The 19,824-nt window shown below is 47.3% G+C and overlaps 1 protein-coding gene across 1 annotated transcript in view; it reads right to left on the reverse strand.

Moving 5' to 3' along the window:
* Window positions 1–913: 913 nt before the first annotated feature.
* CSF1R (colony stimulating factor 1 receptor) overlaps window positions 914–19,824 on the reverse strand; it is a 29,619-nt gene continuing 10,708 nt past the window's right edge. Inside the window, exons 6-21 of the mRNA XM_024199793.2 lie at window positions 18,869–19,058; window positions 16,552–16,667; window positions 15,936–16,056; window positions 15,035–15,225; window positions 13,050–13,162; window positions 9,950–10,076; window positions 9,253–9,357; window positions 8,744–8,854; window positions 8,039–8,201; window positions 7,110–7,189; window positions 6,843–6,949; window positions 5,575–5,697; window positions 4,951–5,062; window positions 4,496–4,595; window positions 3,524–3,629; window positions 914–2,464 (exon numbers count right to left, since the gene is read on the reverse strand). Coding sequence (XP_024055561.1) covers window positions 2,333–2,464; window positions 3,524–3,629; window positions 4,496–4,595; window positions 4,951–5,062; window positions 5,575–5,697; window positions 6,843–6,949; window positions 7,110–7,189; window positions 8,039–8,201; window positions 8,744–8,854; window positions 9,253–9,357; window positions 9,950–10,076; window positions 13,050–13,162; window positions 15,035–15,225; window positions 15,936–16,056; window positions 16,552–16,667; window positions 18,869–19,058 — 1,997 coding nt within the window. The 3' untranslated portion in view covers window positions 914–2,332. The remainder of the gene's footprint in view (window positions 2,465–3,523; window positions 3,630–4,495; window positions 4,596–4,950; window positions 5,063–5,574; window positions 5,698–6,842; window positions 6,950–7,109; window positions 7,190–8,038; window positions 8,202–8,743; window positions 8,855–9,252; window positions 9,358–9,949; window positions 10,077–13,049; window positions 13,163–15,034; window positions 15,226–15,935; window positions 16,057–16,551; window positions 16,668–18,868; window positions 19,059–19,824) is intronic.

Below are 19,824 nucleotides of genomic sequence, written 5' to 3' on the forward strand. Positions count from 1 at the left end.
TAATGGTAAAACAATTGTCAGGGTCAAATGTTCCCCATTCCCCAGCATTTCAGATGTTCATGGGGGAGATTTATGCATCATCTGCTCTTCTGGGGTAAACACAATATTTAAAAATAAATAAATAACCCTTTGGGTTCTCACTGATGTCTGCTTATCTTCATGGTGCAAGCAGTGTAAAACGAAGTCTAGGTTTTGGTTCACTGTACAACAGGTCCAATTCGTTCATTTGTGTAACTCCGCTGACTCAGTTACACAAGGGTTGAATTAACATTGGAGCACTGATACAAGTTTATAGTCCTACAATTACTTGTAGTGTGCTGATAATGAAAAAGTTGGTAGGTGGGAAATTGAGCAGGTGACATCTCACCAGTAAGCCTCTCCCTCAGTGTTGATGTGGGTTTTTAAATCATTTCACTTTCGTCTTCAGCTTTTTGCTGTTTCAATTGTGCATTGGTGTGGAACAGATCCTGAAGGAGGCAGCGGAGGTAAAGAGGCACTTTCTCCCTTCATATGCCAACCTATCCTGTTCAGCCAGGTATCCATTCTACCCAGTGTGTGGCATAATCTTATCTCTTTTCTTCCCAAAAGTGTTTTAATCCATGAATATCCAGCAGTTGCACCCCTCCTCTTTCCATTACTTAACTTCTCCCAATAACAGATAGGCGCCTTGGAGCAAAAGAAGCTTGCCATTAACAAGTTTGTCAGCTTGTAATCAAGTCAACATTCCAACAACTGGAAAAAAGAAGGGGTTAGTTAGCTACCTAAATAATTATTAGAGCAAATCAGTAGGGTCTGACTGGCTAGGCTTTGCCCTTTCTCGGACGCCTGAAGGGAAGGGAGGGGGAGACTCCTATGAGGTCATCTGGAGAAAAAAAAAATTAACAATATTGCTGTGTTAATCATGTTCATTTTATTTTTGTCATTATAATGCTAAGTGGAAATGCATTAGCTTGTCTTTAGTGGAAAGGAATAATTTGTCTTAAACTTTACACCCACTACATGGTTTAATCCTATGTTGAATTAAAAATGGCCCACAAAGTAACTAATAGTTGTCTGATAAAGGCCAAATTATATAGCTGCTATTGTACAGTAAGAGTTGCCTAAGCCCGGTCAGTGTATATACCCTGTCCTACTAATATATTTGTTAGAGACTCCCTTATCGGAAGTCTTGCACTAATATAGACTCGGCTGCTGTGTAGAATTAGTAATTAGTAAAAATTAAAGATTTAGAAAAGCTTCCTGTGAGGGCACAGGGCCCTAGCTTATGAAAAAATGATCTTGTATAACATTATCAATATCTACATTAAAACATTCCCATAATGGTTTTGTGGTACAGGCAGTAGTTGCTGAGTTGCTACATTAATTGTTCAATAATTCAAACATACATTATAGTGTGTGTATAATGTTGAGCTGTTTCCAGATCAATATAAAAAGCTGCCATTCCTTCCTTGATAGGCATGGGATGTAAACCCCCCTTATGAAGTACAGCCATGCTCTCTTTAAATTTCACTTGGGGACATTCACCCTCTGGAGCAGTAATGGTTCAAAGGGACTGTCCTCTCAACAAAATCTGTAATGCTGAGTGTCTTGTCAGCAGCAGTTTGGGTGACATGAGATGCAGAATCCTCATCTTCACTTAGCTGGGATGTGGGGTATGCCACATATTTAATGCTAGAGAGCTCTTCAGCTATAACTAATACTCTAACGTGCATAGACAGAGGAGAGGGAGGGAGACTAGTGAAGAAAAAGGCTGGTTGTTTCGCTGTAACAGGCAGGGCTGTCTGAGTTAAAGTGGCTTACTTTGAAGCTCTTGTGCCTGCAGGCACACACACTCACATACAGAAACACAAGGATTCCATTATAGGTGCACAGCAATACATATCCGTGTAGAACAATACATAGTGGATGCATGCCAGCCTGCAAAACTGGCCTTCGGAAACTTCTTACAAGCCAAAAGCCAGCCAAGCACGAACTGACTAGCATAGAGTTAGGAACTGCTTGTCAAGACGACTGCATCAATGGGCCTGTATGTCACCAGTGTTGGTGAGAGACTCTAAGGGGATCTGATCCTCTCCTCATATACATGGATCATGTTTAACATTCCTGGTGACTTTGAGCTATGCTTCAACACAACTGTAGGGATCACGCATGAGTCTTGGCTCTTAGCTCCTCTAATGATGCCCTTTCAGGGGGGAGTTCTGTAATTCTTTCACACTTCAGAAAGCACGGAGATAAGGAGACACTGAGCAAGAGGAACCTGCCTTCTAGCCAAGAGAGGGACCAAGTCCTTTGCAATGATGGGGGAAGATCCATCCAAATTTGACCGTACACATTAACAGAACTGGTAATTGTTGCTCTTCAGAAGAGGCTGACTGCTATCTGCTTGGTCACAGGACTCTTCACAGCAGCCAGAGGGCTCGCACACGCTGTCTTCCTCCGAGCTACTGGGGAGGTTTGTATAGTCCTTAAAGTAAGAAAAGGCAAATAGATTTCAGTCCCTTGAGTTTACTTAAACCCAGCTGTGGCCTAGTTCTCCATATCACTTGCCAAAATGGAAATGCTGCTGCTGCTTCCACACCCAGGAGACTCATCATTTTTGCGTAGATTTACATTGGTGGATTTTCTTATCTTTTGGGAGGAGATGCGGAATTGCTTTTGATTTCAGTAGGGATTGAATGCACAGGAGCTGGGCACTATCCTGGTGTGTAAGGCACAAACTAGACTTGAAGCTCCCCCACATAATCGGTTAATACGGTATGTGCTGTTGATACTGCGTCTTCTATGGTACGACTGTAACTTGTGCTCTAGTTGACAAAGCAGAGAGGCTATGACACAGAAGTTCTTGTGCATCTCCAACTATGCACAGTACTAAATAATGTATTTTTTTTTTAAGCCTTCTTAGTACTTAATTGATTTACAAGGTGCTACTGGCCAGGCAAGAGTATGGCATGTTTAAGTGCAGGGGAGCTACTGTTGATAATCAACGACCTGCTTAGGTGCCTCCTGGAGAGCAAATCAGTGCTTTCTCCAGGGCCACTTGGATAGCTCAGGATACTGTTCATGAAGTATGGCACCTCTTGCCTCACTGCTTCCACGCCACTCCAGGTTAGGAGTGACAAAGTATGGTTGCTACCACCAGTTGCCCATGTGAAATGAATGGAGATGTAGACATATCCACACCACAGAACATCATGGCTACTGGCAGCCTCAACTGAATCAGCGTGGTGGCTTACCCATTTTCTTAGCACTTAGTAGTGGTCCCTAGTGCTGAAATAAATGGATGCCGTCAGAAAACTAGTGCTGCCAATGTACTGATGTGAGGGCAAGTTGGGGGACTTTGTACTCCAGTTCCGTACCTTTTTGTGCTTTCCACCAGCAATAAAAAAATGTGTTTTTTTTTTTTTTTTTTTATTAAAAGATGAGAAGCAACAGATAAGGCAGGGCCCTGGATTGCTGGCGGATGGAAAGGAACATCCTTTCTCTCCCCCCACTTATCTGCACCTGAGTCTCCAAAGTGTCTCACCTGTTCCTTGTTGGCATCCAGTTGCTTTTGAATGAAATGGCATATCTGGTCAAAGGTGGGCCGTCGGGTGGGTTGCAGATTCCAACATGCTTGCATGATGCGATACCTGCAGCATCAAACAGCAGTACCAAGTGTTAGCCTCGCATTGAGCAATGGGCAGGCTGACATAGCTCCCTGGGAGAGCCTGGGGCTGTAATAGGATGGACACACTTCATGCCTGGGGTGTATGACCTTTTGGCCTGAGCCATCCATCACCCTCTCTGTGCACTTCCCCTACATGCTTGCAAGGAGTAATTAATAAATATTGGTAAAGTGCTTTTGAGTTCCTCAGATGGAAGAGAGAACTCTAGGAGAGCAAAGTACAGACTACTGCTAGAAACCTAAAGAGCCAGAAGCCACATATTCAGGGAGTCCCTGCTTTACCAGTGTGGACTGTAGATTAGAGCTTGCTTCTTTTCTGTTGGCTGCAAGAATTTGTGTTTCCATTCCTACCATCAAGGGTTAAGGGGATTCACTGGGATAAAAAACCATTTCCTTAATATTTACAAGGTGGTGTCATGTCATGGGTGGTTTCTGGAAGGAAACTATAGTCCATTCCCAGAAAGCCCCATCACTGGCTGCTAGTGTATCCAGCGGCAATATCCCTAGACAATGGTATTACTGCCTGTGGCATTACGTGCCATCTTAAGCAGCAAAATGACAGGCTCTAAGCAGAGTTGGGTCTGCAACAAAATCCTAGACCAAACACTCCCAAACTGCGTCCTGTTTGAAATCGGGATGGAAACGCTGTGGCTTGAGTCTAGCTGTAGCGCTCTAGTAAGTAAATCATTAACTTTCCAGCAGGAGAGTTCATTGGCCCTCAGTACCCTGAATAACCTAGCGCTAGCTTTTTCACTAGCGGTGGTGCCTGCTTCCTTTGCTACCCAGGCATTTCCAGGGGCAGCAAGTGCATTTCTGGGTGGCTGTACTTACATTTCCATAGGAGCAAAGTCTGGTCTGGCCATCTGATACCCCTGCTTCACCATGCTGTAAAACTTGCTATTCACCAGCATGCCAGGGTATGGGCTTTTACCTGCAACCATAACAGAAAACAAGCTGTGGTTAGAGCAGATGTGATAACGAGAGATCTTGCAGTCAAGCTCAATAAGCAACATGCCTTGGAGTGGTGCTGCAGGAGTTTGCATGGACTGAGTTTCTCGTGCCTGAATAGGACAGTTACTGTGGCAGGTTGCCGATGGTAACAGACACTGACAAGGATGAGTAATTTGTACAGCTGGTGTTAAAGAAGTTGCTTTGCGCCCTACCTCCCACAGCCCAGTTTCTCAATCGGCCCTTCCCTAATCTCTACTTGTTGCCTAAAGACATTTGTGTCTGAGTAAGTGATGGAGGTTGATATATAAAGAGAACTCTGAAGGACTCTTCCTTACCCAGCGAGAAGATCTCCCAGAGGAGGATGCCGTAGGACCACACATCACTTTGCACAGTGTATATGCAGTCAAAGATACTCTCTGGGGCCATCCACTTCACCGGCAGACGGGCCTGCAAGGGCAAAACGTTCCACTCAGGGGGCAACTTGCCCACTTGCACTACAATTCTAGTCCTGTTCTCTCCCCCTTCTGTCCTTAACCACGTCCTCCCCGCCTTAAACACCCTACACCAGCGGTTCTCAAACTGTGGGTTGGGAACCCAAAGTGGGTCACGACCCCGTTTTAGTGGGGTTGCCAGGTCTGGCTTAGACGTGCTGAAGCCCAAGCCCCATCACCTGGGGCTGAAGCCTGAGGGCTTCAGCCCTGGGTGGCGGGGCTTAGGTTGCAGGCCCCCTGCCTGGGCCTGAAGCCGTTGGGTTTCAGTTCACCCCCCACCCCACCCCGCACAGGGCAGTGGGGCTTTGGCCCTCCCATTTTGGGCTGTGGGACTCGGGTGGGCAATGGCTTTGCCCCACCCCCTCGGGTCATGTAGTAATTTTTGTGGTCAGAAGAGGGTCACGGTGCGATGAAGTTTGAGAATCCCTGCCCTACACCTCACCTCTGCTAATGCTCCCAGTTACTTACATTGCCTTTGACAACATAGTTTGAATCATTCATGATGTCCCTCGCCAGCCCAAAGTCACAGATTTTGGCTACTCGTCCGTGGGTCACTAGCACATTCCTTGCTGCCAAGTCCCGGTGGATGCACTGGACAGAACAGACGGCAAAAGAGCATCCAAATAAATGATCCTGCTACAGTGATGGAACACTCTCAAAACCTCTGCCTTTCTTCCCTATAAGAAGGTGATTGCCCACCCAACAGTTGCGGGGCAGGTGAAGTCATGAAGCCCTTTGAAAATACTAGATGTCAGCAATCACAATTTCAGGTGCTCTCTCTCATTCTATATGTGCCCCTTCCTACAATTTATTATTAACATAAGAACTGCCATATGGAATCAGACCAATGGTCCATCTAGTCCAGTATCCTGTGTCTGACACCGACCAGTACCAGAGCTTCAGGGGGAGTGTACGGAACAGGGCAATTTGGAGAGATCCACCCGTCTTCTCTTGCTGGCTCCTGGAAGTCAGCAGTTTAGGGTTACCCGGAGCATGGGGTTACATCCCTGACTATCTTGGCTAATAGCCATTGATGGACCTCTCCTCCATGAACTTATTTAAATTCTTTTTTGAACCCAGTTGACTCCGCTTCACTTCTGAAACACTTCATACTATATCCTGGAATCACTCGGCCCTGCCCTCGGGTGCCGTGTTGGTGGAGTCTCAGATGTACGGGGTCCTTGCAGACCGTGTCAATGGAGAACAGTCAGTACATTTGCTCTTTCTTAAAATATATATATAACCAGGTTCAGGCAGAAATCTCAACTGTCACTTTCTGTTCCTTTTTCCTGGAAAAAAAGGCTATAAGTGCAGGACAGTGCAGAGCTTAAGTCTTGACCTAATGTAAAAGCCGAGTGGAAGAGATGTGAAAATGGCACACAACACACACACAAAATTCAGTTGTCACTCGCCATGAAATACAGGCAGGATTATGGAATGAAATCTGAACGGGCTACTGGGTGAGGCCACATCAGCAAGGAAGACCCATTATCCTGCGTCCCAAAAAAGTGGAAGTTGAATACTAGAGGCCTCTTTGCTAGCCCCCTTGCCCAAGTTGGAAGGGGCATGTATCCACAGCAGCAGTTTACTCAGAAGGCTCAAGGACAGAGGTTCCACCCCAGTTCACAAGGCTGACGATGTTTTGTCCCTCATATGCTTTATGCTATGGGCTAACAGTGTGTTTCTTAATTAGCCTGCTGGTCAGCCCTTGGGCCACCGTCCTCTTTGCCACTTACATTCTTTGAGGCAAGGAAGGCCATTCCCTGGGCCACCTGATTGGAGAACTGCAACATGTCATACAGATCCAGGGGCCGAGTATCCTGTTCTTCCTCTGGGTTCTTGCCTGGAACAGAGAAGAGCTCTTTATGGTTAACCCAAGAACTGACTTCTGGCAGGGGATGTAAGTGCTGAGTGCACTGGATCCTGGCCCACAATGGGGAATGATACAAGCAGTATGCCTATCAGAGCCCAATGGAAGACGGAAACCGTGCCTTGTAACTTACCCCCTGCTGGCATGGAGTCTGACGGCACAGGTCTCATTTCAACATAGGTCTCCAAACACTGGCTTGCAAATCCACTGTCACTGAACCAGAGAGAACAACAGAGAGGGGACAAGTTGTTAAAAACAATCAGGGCTATATCGGTCTTTTCATCCTTTGACCCCAGGGTGCTGGGCAGAGAAAACACTTCCAAGTTACCTGTGAGGTTTGGTGTATTTTAAAAGCTGAACTGCAGAGCAAAAGTGAATAATGATCTATATACTCCATGCTAATTAGATTGTGTGTGGGAGCATTCAGCAAAGAAATAGATTGTAACTACCCTTTCGAGAAATGCACTTTTCCTTCTGTAAAAGATATTTCCTGGATCAGTGTGACTGGCCAGATCTCATTCTGAGACATGACGCCAGTTGCAAACAATGGAATAGTTTTGACTCAGTAGCCGAGATGGGGAGTGCGAGGGGGGAGAATGGATAAGAAGCATAAAATCACATTTGTGTGGAAAACGTTGTAGGTAATTTTCAGAGGTTTCTGAAATATGCCAGTCACAATTTTCCATTCCAAGGCCTGGCCAGGTGCATTCTGGCTTTACAGAGGATTTTAAAAAATTACCTATACTTTTTTTTTTTTTTTTAAGTGAAATATTTCTACATGTGAGTACCATGACCTCCCAACCTCATGCCAATAAAACCTTCCCATTGCCTCTTGCTGTCAGGCATTGGAATTCTGCATAAAATCATAGGACTGGAAGGGACCTCAAGAGGTTTTCTAGTCCAGTCCCCTGCACTCAAGGCAGGACTAAGTATTATCTAGACCATCCCTGACAGGTGTTTGTCTAACCTGCTCTTAAAAATCTCCAATGATGGAGATTCCACAGTCTCCCTAGGCAATTTATTCCAGTGCTTGCATGTACAATCTCCAGTCCTGAGTCTTACCTTCGGACATACTTCTTCTCCAGATAGATGTTTTTGTAATCGGCTGTGCTATCCAGAGAGGAGTCCAGGCTTGAGTCCTGGATGATTATGGACTCTGCGTTCTTCCGCAGGAAATTCAGCAGATCTCCATAGCGACAGTATTCAGTGATGACCAGAATTGGGCCTAAAAAATAGGAAATGGTGATCACCAAGAGGTGACTTCATTGCACCCTTTCTCTCTCTCTCCTGGAGGCCTGGTTTCCTCTTTAGAATGGCATGCTTGAATGAGTGGGGGTGAATAGGCGCATGAGTACATACGTAGGTTTGGTGTGAAAATGGTAGATTCTAATAAGTTAGATAATCTTCAGACTGCAGCTTCGGTCAGACATAGGTCTCCATGCTAATGGTCCCTAATTCTTGGAGCCTGGCTAGGCAACGGGATGTGCAGCTCTGCTAGCGCAGGCAGGCAGACTGGTTTACACATCCCTTAGGGAGCTTCCTGAAGAAGAAATAAGCATGGAAAGCCTCCACAGGAATGTTCATAGATTTAAGGCCAGAAGGGACCATTATGATCATCTAAGCAGACCATCTCCTTGGGAGGAGTCAGCAACTTAAGAAGTGTGTAAAGGCCCTAGTGTTCCCCTGGGGGTGGAGGTGTCACTGAAAACAGAATTCAGAAGGATGTCTACTGAGGCTCTTAGAGGGAATGGTGCCATCTCATCCTACCTCCATAAGTACAGGCTCCCAGCAGGTTAACAATGTTCTCATGGTGGCCCAAGTGACTCATGATTTTCAGCTCAGACATAAGGGCCTCCTGTTCATCCGTGTGGGCTGTTGCTGGAATGAAATTGGAAAAGATCACCTCAAGTCTGACATGGAGTAGGGACAGAAAGAGAGAAGAGGTGGGGGGAAGGAGAAAAGGAAGGGCGAGAGAGAGCTGCGGGAGGCAGGAAAGGGGATGAAAGAGGAAAAAATGAGAGAGAGGAAAACAGTGGAAAAATGGGAAGGGAGAGAGGAGGAAAGAGCTGAGGCATGAGAAGATGACGAACATGCTTCCTTTGCCTGGATATATATCTGCCTAGGACAGCTATGGCTGCCTTGCCACAACTGGTGCCTAAAAAAAACATGCATTTTAATCCATTATTGGTAACCAGTGCAACAAGCACATCCCAAATTCTATGGGCATGTGTTTGTGTTTTCAGTGTGTCTTGCTCGGCAGTCTGCTCTTGACTTACATTTGAGCATCTTCACAGCCACTTTGAGGACAGTGTCTTCCTTCCCCAGCCCGAAAGCAGTGGCTTCTACCACTTTTCCAAAGGCTCCTGCTCCCAGGATCTTTCCTACAAAAATAAATGTGCTTAGAAGAACCAAACAACAACAACCCAGTGATGGTGATTTTCAAAAGAACTGCTTTGAACAGACCCTCCGGACGGCCTAGTGAGATGTCAGCAGCAGAACCCTGGCAAGATGCAGAACATGCGAGCAATATGGAATCCACGAGTGACATGGAGCTCTGCCCACATGTGTGGGGCATTCACTGGGAGTGAAGGCAGAGTTGTAAGGAAGTGAATGTCCAGACATGGAATCAATCTAGCTCTACATGTCAGAAAAAGTCTGGAGAGGGTGATCTCATTCTGAATGTGTGAGCCTGCATGTGACAGGTCGGGGCAGAATCATATCACCCTAGCTCTGAATGTGAGAGCACGTGGAAGGCTGCAGAAAGGGCAGAATCATGTTGTTTGTAGTTCTGCATGCAAGAGGACGTGAGCATTTGGATGGGGGCAATATTGTATTGTATTGTTCTAATCCTGTACGCAAGAGAACGCAAGGGTTGGGACATTGTCAGCATCCTTTTAGCTTTGCACATCAGAGAATCTGGATCTGCGAGTTGAATCGCTGACCAACAGTAGAGAAGCTCTGAATGTTTCTCACCAAACTGCAGGTTGTTCCTGGGGAATTCCCATTTCTCATTGTAAGGCAATTGGGTGGGATCAATAAAGATGTAGTTATTCCCTTCGCAGGCCTCAATGATCTTCCACCGCACCTGGTATTTTGGTTTCTGTAAAGAAGAGAATCTGATTAATCAAGATTCCTTCTCCTGCTCTACAAGGCTCTGTAAAACTAATGCAGCTTATCACAATGACTTTAAATCCCCACCACATTCCCTGGGGCATCACACTCTCCTCACGTAGCTCCATAGATTTTGTGGAGAGTCCTATTTTTATACCAGCTAGGGCTTCTTGCTTTTGAATGTAGGGTGCATGGAGAGAAAGCTGACAAGCTGATTCTAAGCATTATGATCTGCATCATGGGTCCTTCTGGCTGGCTGTGAAGCCTGATTGCCCCCTGTTCTTGGTTGAATGTTAAGGACTACACATTCCACCAGCTGAGGTCGGCATTTAGGCTGGCACTCCCATTTTCCTCCTCGAGTAGCAGCAAGGGGGCCTGCAGTGTTCTCAGAAACTGTCTGTCTCTTTCATTCTCCGGGCAAGCAGGCTAGAGCATCTGGGAACATGGTGCTAGAACAGCTGGTGTGTCCCACAAATGGAGGAAGCACCTCTCTAGATAGTTTGAGTGGGCAGCAGATGTCAGCGTAGCAGGTGCTTTTGTTTCAGTGGAAATCTCCTAAAGGGGCCTCCCTTCCTCCCCATTGCATTCCTGAACCAGCACCGCCTTGTGCTCTGACTCCATTTCGCTGAGCACAGCACTGCCATGGGTTTTGTTCCTTTTAAAACAGAGAAATAGAACTTAGCATTTCTCCTCTTCTGCCTGTGTCTGATTCCAGCAGAAGTAAACAGGCAGGGAAGGGGAGGGCAAGTGGACAGAAGCAGCCATCAGCTTGATACGGTTGTTGTCAATATCACGTCAGAAGGAGGGGAGAGACCAGGCTGATGTAAGGAAAAAGAGGAAGTGAAACAGTTTGGCATTAGAGTGATCTGTGCTGCTCACCCCCATGAGACATCTCCTCTGTCTGCACAGCAGGGCCTAGGTCTTGTCTTTGTCCACTGGCAGAAGGAGTGGAGCGTGCTGGCTCAATGCGATGATTCACTTTGCGGCCAAGCTCCTGGATGTGGAAATTTTTCCTCCTCCACCGCTTCTTCCTCCTCCTGCTGCTGCTGGGCAGCTGCAGACAAAGGTGAGTCACCCGTGTGGATGGTTAGAGAGCTGGGTGGGCCACCAGCATGAAAGGGAGAAAGACTGAGGTAGATGGACACCACCTAGTGCAAGATCTCTGTGTTTCCTGGCTGGGCAGTTTTCCCTTCTTCCTGATCCAAGGTCTAAGGATTAAACACCTGCACCCACAAAGGTCTGTCCAATGATAGAAGAAGGCAGCAGGTCCAAGTCCCCAGAAACTGCTGCAATTAGGGTAGGTCCTGCATTGTATCAAAGGTGCGCACCTGGGTTTGGGTCACTGTAGACCGCACATGCAGGGGGAGCATTGCTGATTTTTTCCCCATGAATTGTCTCAGGCTGCAGGGATCCAGGGTGGATTAAGAAACCCAGCCGTGATGCATCCTTTCAGAAGCACCTCCTGTTTCTCTGTGTGTTCCAAGGCCCTCCTAAATTCCCAGCATCAACGGTGCTGTGCTTGCGCTCAGGTCCCCACTGGCCTCTCTCTCCATATCGGTGGCTGAGGGCTTGTTCCTTCCAGTGACGGTAGAATCCAGAGCTGAGGTCTCAGTTCCACTGCCTGGGACAGAGATTTCTCAGAACTGAAGACAGCTTTTCCTCATTTTGTAAGCTATTACATGCTAATTATCAGCTTAAACAGACAAGAAACAGGAGTTCAACAACTGAGGATAAAGCTCCCTTATGCTCACTTGCTGAAACACATGCAGCAGGGCATGTAATAAGAGCTGTGGGGAAAAACAAACAAACAAAAACCCGTCGACTCTGACGGGAAAAGAAATCCTGTTTTCAGCAGTTTTGCAAGGACGGACAATTTGTGGTTTATTGCCAAAATTCTATCACTGATTTCCCCAAAGCAAGAGACAGCTCTATTAGGCAAAACGGGGGCAGTGCCTGTGTGAAGACAATAGACAAGTCTCACTAGAGACAACTGGGTGTTAGCATTCCCACCATCCACTTTCACTGTGGAAACAGCTTTCTGTTTAGTGGGGAGTAGGGGAAACGGAGGCAAAAAATTTGCAAACCTCTGGTTGAAAAGGCAAAGTTTTGCCCTCAGTTGACTGCATGTTTCAGCTGACCCATGCAAAATACTCTTACAGTTCACATGTGCCAGTTCAGAGACGCAGGAGCTAGCACCTTTGCCCAGTGCTCTGAGTAACATCTTGCACAGATTTGTGAGCCAGTGACACTGGGATGAGTCACTTGGGGAGCAAGAGCCTGTACAATGAGTGGCTGGGCTTTGGGGGGGTTTGCATCAGACTTCCACTGGAATTGAGTGACTAATGAGAGGTCAGGTTTAGGCCACGTTCTTGTGGTGGGAGAGGGGCCTTGAGGCAGGCACAGAGTTAGAATTCCTCTTGGGGTTCTAGATCAGTGTGCATCAGAAGGGCAGCTCTGCCTCCCTTGAAGTGGGCATAGCCTGACCTTGCCTGCTGTGCTCCTCTATAGCCCCATCCTCACCTTGCCCCCTTCCAGCAGGCTGATACAGCCACTGGCGTTTGCCAGGTCCAGGGCTAATACTCCAGCTTGTTATTTCCCCCCCCCTCCAAATTAACAGATGCAAATAACGTCAAATAGAAGACGAGCCCTCAATTCCCTTTTCCATCGCCCTCATGCCAGAGCCCAGAGCCTTGGGGAAGAGCAGTGGGCTCAGGGACTGGTGATCATTCCCAGATCTTACAGTATCCCAGCTAAGAGCCAATGGAGCTTCAGTGAGATGTCAACTCATTTTGGCCCAGATCCTCGGGCTCTTACCTTCCATGGATTGGAGTGGAAGTTAGAGGCGCCTAAATGCTTTTGAGGATCTGGGCCTTTGTGGCGAACCCACTGGCTGCATTGCTGGGTAGGGGCAGTGCTGTGTATATGGACATTTATACATGCCTGACAGGAATCAGAGTCTGACCTGATTATATTTGTACAGCAGGAAGAGGAGCAGCAGGAGAAGCAAGACCAATATTCCCACAGAGGCGGAGAGAATGGGGTTGAACAGCTCATGTTGGCGCATCTGGGTTCTTTCTAGAGAAACAAAGGAAAGACGGTGAGAACCAGCCGTTCAGATGTTTATTTCACTAGAGCATCATCCACGCTAGCATTTTACCCAACCAGCGATTTGCTCTAGAAACCCCCTGTACATAATTACACGGGGGTGGCCCCAGAGCTGATGTGCTGCCCCCAAAGGAGTCAGGGGAGGGAGGTCTTAATTTTTCAAGATAAAAGATATTGTACTACAAAGTATATAATAGAAACAGGGACGAATAACAAAAACCAGCCAGCCCTTCATAATACCTGGACAGCTCCTGAGACCCATATTCAGTGAGAATGTGCCAGAATAAGGACAGAGTAAAATCCTTTTGAGTAAAGACCTCAGGATTTGACCCAGAATAATTAACAATAAAAGGAGCCTGTTAGTCCATCTGCCCAGGGCCACCGCAGGCCTGTTCCATACAGAATGTCGTCTAGTGCTTCCATTCACATATACCTCTGTCCTGGCCTGCCTGTGGGATATCAGCACCAGCAGATGCATGTCCCTTGTGTTACGGTAAGCACTAGCGGAGGAACAGGACTGTCATACAGTCCTACTAGAACCAACTGTTCTTATAAACCCAGGAAATATAACTAACCTCCACCTTATCATCTACATCTCAAGCATCTTGTTGTGTGACTCTACCCCAGTGCTAACATGGTTCATATGCACTAAGGGGTGGACAAAAAATTCTCACTGTGGTAGGAAAGAGCCGGCTATTATGCATTTGATCTTTGTCAGTATTTTACTTATAAATGTAACAACTAAAAGCAGGTTCTTCTGCTGAACAACGGCCATTTGGGGGGATGTCTAAGATGGGACATTTCACTGTCATCTCCACAGGTTAAAGCTCTGCTCAGCAGCCTGCAAAGTGAAGGTTCACTCTGGATTAAGTTAGCAAATCCATATAAATATCTGAGAAAAATGGTACGGCTTTGAGCGTGAAAATGAGTGGTTTGGCACATTTTCGGTCTGAGCGGTGTGTGTATTGATGCCCTCTCCTGGAATTTGATGTGCCGATATAACAGTGTCTTTTGTCATTGGCGTTGCTTGCTTAGCGAAGTGAGTAGCCTATGTTTGTAGTAATAAAAGTCTTGAGTTGAAATCTCTGGGTCTCCATATGATAGTACCTTATGTAGGGGATAATTATACTAGTGCATTACCTTCTCTCCCAGATTTCACAGGGTCAGGAGAACAACCTGCAGTGCAGCAAGACCCACCCTTAGAAATCCAGGATTTACCAACATACCTACAATGCTATGGGGCCAGAAATGAAATTTCCCCCAAGGCAGCAGATGTATTTGGAAATGCCAGTATGAATGGATTAGATTAAACTCGAAGACGTGTCTTTACCCCACTTAGGACCAAGAGAAGGCCAGGCGATCCAAGACGATGGTATTTTCTTCTTGATTTCATTAGATTTGAATTTATGCTGACAGGTATGCTATTTTGGGTGTAATTTCAGGAATTAGTCATGCATCTCCTATTGATGTTCTAAGGAGTTGTGTGGCTAAAACCCCTGGCACTGCACTAAAGATTTACCCATCGTCCCCTCCAAGGACGATGGATTCAAACCCAAATTCTCCAGGTCACCAATGATGTCCTCACGGATGCAAGCAATGAAAACTGAAGTCCTCCTTAGCAGTATGTTATCAGGGACGGGGGGGAAGAGACATACTTAATCCCTTCAAGTTTGGATTGATCTGATTGCCCTCTTAAGGAGCTCAACGGGAGCAGTTAGTGGGGCATTTGGAGTGCATGTCCAGGAAGGATTGGATCCCCAATGGCCTGTAGCCATCTTTAATTGAGGCCTGGATTAAATTGATTAATGATCTATAAATAATAAATGCTCTGATTTATCTCACCTGTAAAAGGGCCACGGCTATGTATCTGTGAGTCATTCCCCTCGCTGTTAATGGCCCAGCAGCAAAAGGTAACATTGTACTCAAACTCCTTAATTTGAAGGATGCTCTCTACTTTCACCTTTCCAAAGGGCAATTTGCTTATGACCCCTGGGCTGGTGTCATTCCGAATCAGTGTTCTTCCCTGGTCAGAGCTGCAGAAACACCAAGCAGGGGAGAGAAAACATTTCTATGAAACATGTGTGACTACAAATGGAATCTATTGCTACCTCATCGCAGAGGGCTAGGTGGACCCAAATGGCTAGACATGAGGTCAGGGGTCATAATGCTCCATGTTGCCCCTCCAACTTCAGAGAGAATAGACCTGCCTAAGGAAGTAATTCAGTGGTGGCACCGCACTGCCCCCTTGCCCCCTGCATTCAGGTGATAGAGATGGTCAGCAAAGCAGGACCCCTGCACGTGAATGGAAAAACTGGCCCCAGCTCCTGCTCACTGCATGGGCTGCATCTGCTTGATTGTGCTGAATTTGGGGGCAATAGCACATCAAGCAGGTCTCCCCCTCAGCAAGCATGTTTTAGTGTGTATTCTAGACACTGGTATGACGAACCGGGACCCGTCACCTTCTGGGGTTGGAAAGCCACCCCCAAAACAGACGCTGAAATCTATAAACATCTATTTTAAATAGCAGAAGAATTCTCTGTTGTTGTAATATTGGACAGAACTCCGATATATTGTCATGTATCTTTTGCAAGTCTGTGCTGAGCAGTTTAGCAAATGCAGATGACATCTATGGGGAATCTCGGATTCCTACTGCAGAGGCAGGGAAGGAAGCGGCGAGCCCTGGCATTGCGATTGGGTGCATTGCACAGTGGAAGGCTCCCCAGCCCTCTCTGATGCTTCTCACCTGTCTGCATGCCCGGGGCACTGATACCACTCAATATGTGGAGCAGGGTAACCACTGGCTACACAGTGAAGGCTCGTGGAGTCATTGAATACCATCCCGACATGATGGACCTCAGGCGGGACTGAATAGGGAATGCAAAGGAGTGTTAGGTATGGAAGTCAGATGAACACAGCTCTCTCTACATTTCAATCCCACTTATTTATGTGCAATGTCAAAATGGCAGGGGAAGTGCTATGTGTTTGGGGGAAGGGGGTACAGTAATAGCTCCCTTTGGTCTCTTGGGCTTGGAGAGCTGGGGTTGAAAAGCACCATGATTACTGTGAAAGGGCCGCTCTGGCAATTGTTACCATCACTCTCCCGAGTGCACCACCCCACAGGTGTAAGTGAGGCAGCATTTAGCAGCTTTGATGTTCTCGGTGGCTGCGTTGATTGTACCTGTGACAGCTACCTTCCTGGAACTAATTCTGTAAGCTCCTTGTTTGCTGGCAGGAAGAGCAAGAACCATCTCCGCTCATCCCCTTGCTATCCACTAGCCTGTTGGCTGCTGTGTGGTTTCCATCTGCTGCGTCGCAGATTTTGGCGGCACGACAGAAGCAGCACAGAGCAGGGCACTTACATTTCAGGGAGATGCTGAAGGTCACGGATGCATTGGCCGCATCATTCGCAGCATAGAAGGTATACAGTCCCCTTTCATCTTCTTTCAGCCGGTTCAGGGAGAGCGTGGTGGTGTACCTGTCCCGAGAGAATAAAAGGAACTGAAGGAAGCTGCATATTACAAAAACAATCAGGTCTCTCAATGCTGCGCAGTGCTGGTGCAATCACTGCATGCACATTTGCAGCCGCCAGTGCGTTCCTAGCAATAATCCACACCTAGCCTTTCAGTGGCACCAATGGCAGCGAGCTGCTTCACCCCCTGTGAAAGGCAATGAAAATCTTCCCCTTGGACACGAGACCTGTTCTTCTGAGAGCGAGGATTTCGGCCAGGACAGCAGCGTTACTCTCTGTTCTGTTTGGAGAGTGCTATGGAGACTTCGATCTTCAGCCAGCTGGGCTCTAGAGACAGGCAAGAGGGATCTCCGCATCATAGCCACAGGAGCTTCTGTCCCTGCCTTGACCCAGGAGCCTGGATTAAAAACACCTGCTCCTGTGCTGTGCCGGCCTTGGAGTGCTATGAACACTTTCCCCTCTCCAGCACATCTTAGGCCTGATTTTCAAAGGGGCTAAGCACATGCAGCTTCCACTGACCTCGAATGCATCTTGTGATGTAAACAGTGACAGGAAAGGCACCAGGAACTGGGAAACTGCTGCCACATAATATCACTGGCACTTCTGGATTGCCAACCCAGACAGGTTAAAGTCCAGTGACTAAAGCAAAAGATTGGAAGTTCGGACTCTGGCTCTGTTCCTAGCTGTGCCACTGACTTTCTCTGTGACCATAAGCAAGTCACTTAGCCTCTCGGCAAGAGGTTCTCTATCTGTGAAATGGAGATTATAATATGACCGCTTCTCTGGACTCAATCAAATTAAGTTTGCAAGACACTTTTATAGTAGCACCTTCAGCTGAGGATCTTAAAGTGCCTTGCAAACATGACTTGATTGAGCCCAGAGAGATGGTCATTATTATAATCCCTATGTGTGTGGGGAGAAGTCGGGGACACACTCCACAACGATATCTTCTTACCACCCCCCTGGCTGGAGCAGGAAATGAAGTGAGCAGCTTGCCTCCCATGTGATGTTCCCCTATTTCCCTTGCTATCTATAGTGCTGACTCAACAAAGTGGTAAAACAGTGTGTTGGAAGAGAGCAAACTCCAGAGAGGTTACAGTACACCCTCCCCAGTGGGAGAGAGAACTCAGACACTGAGGAGAGTCAGTCTCCAGTTTGTAACTGAGAAGGACCGGGAATGGCCAGCCACACAGATTTTGAAAAGATGGACGTTTCCCTGATTACTTAACTTGCCCCACCATCTATCCCATCCCATTAGTGTTCCTGAACCCCAATACAGCCCTTAGAACCCTGACACTGAGTGACGGAGGGCCCTCTCCGTAGTTCAATGCTCCAGTTCCTCGTGCGGTGGGTAATTGTTTGTTTCCGAGAAACAAAAGGGGAATTAGCCAGTTCTTCCCAACTAACAGAAGGTTCTGTTCTTTAAATGTGCTGTTGTGGCCTGGGTCGGCTCCAGGTTTTGTGGGGCACTGCGTGTAGTGACACGTGAGGTCCCAACCAGCTCTTTTCCTATGGCCTCTGGCCACATCTCATCTGCCTCTGACCTGCCTCCAGCATTGGCCATCATCCCCCAGCCTGTGTGAGAGGCTCCATGGCCGCTGGTGAAGCCAGCAGGTGGAGCTGAAGTGCAAGTGGACGTGGGAGAGGCCACTTAGGGAATTCGGTCTCAGCCGAAGTCCACTGGCCCCAGAGTCAGCTAGGAGCACAGTGGAGGATGGGGCTGTTTCTCTGGCTGGTGCACTAAGTGTGGATCTGTGGTGTGCAGCCCCTGGGAATGGAAGGGTCTGATGCACTAGGAGACATGCAGGCGTATGGTTCCTCCGCCCCGTCACATCCCATAGGAATTACAAAGACATGGCTGTCTTTATCGCTGTGTCCGTTTGGACTGAGAGAAACCACCCTGTCCTCAGCCCACATTTGCATTTTCTTTGCCCCCCAACCAAAAAATGAACAAACATGAACGACAGTAGCAAATGCCCATGAGAGTGATGGGGACTTCCCCTGTGGCGCCACCCAAGGAAAGGCTGCCTTGCTCCCTGGATAAGGAAGGATAGTCCCCTTGCCCCTTTAAACTGAATAATTTTCTACCAGACAATCCCCCCTAGAAGGGGTCTGCTGTAGGGGGACCCTGTTCCCAATGGAAAGGATCCAGCTGGCAGGTTGGAAATACTCTGCTGATAGCACAAAGGCGAGAGGCGATACTATACCTGTTGTTACCAGGGACCATTTGGCCATTGCGTAGGGCGCTCACAGAGTGTTGGGAAGGATTCTCATGGGTCCAACTCCAGTTGCTAAGTCTGGGGTAAGCCTCAATCAAGACCTGCAGTTCCAGATTTCCTCCCAACTTTACTTCGTGGCTGCTGTTCTGCATGGGCAACAGACGTACATAACCTCTCTCTGAGGGACAAAAAGAGCAAAGCCAATCAGTGGGTGTGTCTGCGAAGGACAAAGGTCATCCACATTTAGCCCTGGCATAGCCCGCATTCAGCCCATCTCCACTGATCTCAATAGTCGCCCGCCTTTACACCAAGATTGGTTTGGGCGTAGAGAAGTCTTTGCTGATCCCAGTTCGTGGTGGGATCCAGCTCAGCCTGACGCGGGAGAATGAAATTACACTTTCTCAGTGCAATGCTGTCTTTTCCTGATGGGCTTTCAGCTACTCTCAGAGGCTGGGGCATACCCAGGACAGGTCACACTTCATATTAAGGTTCCATTTATAAAGGATTAATAGATGGCTAATCAATTGCTAGAGATTGTTAGAGTCCAGCAGGTTAATTGGTTGCTTAGAACCATGGCTTATGAGTATCTTTAACACTGTCTGCTGGTGTTCTTATAACCATGTGTGACCTACACTACTCATGTCTGCCACAAGTGTATAACATCTATGAACCATCCATTAACACTTTATAAATAGAACCTTACTATAAAGTGTGACCCATACACAGCTAGTGGAGGGAACAGCTGATATGACAAGGACTTGAGGTTAACTGATTAGGTGACAGGATAGCTGGGAAGGGGGAGGAGTTGAACGCATTGGCTGAGTCAGCTATGCTAAAGAGTGATGTGGCTTAACTAGCAAGCTGTATCACCTGTGCATCCCCCAGGAGTCCAGTCCGTCCCTGGTCTCTACTTGTCTGGGAAGCACATTTAGATCTGAGCCCTC

This window comes from Terrapene carolina, unplaced genomic scaffold (genome assembly GCF_002925995.2).
Source record: "Terrapene carolina triunguis isolate 2854851 unplaced genomic scaffold, T_m_triunguis-2.0 Scaffold629, whole genome shotgun sequence".
Classification (NCBI taxonomy): Eukaryota; Metazoa; Chordata; order Testudines; family Emydidae; genus Terrapene; species Terrapene triunguis.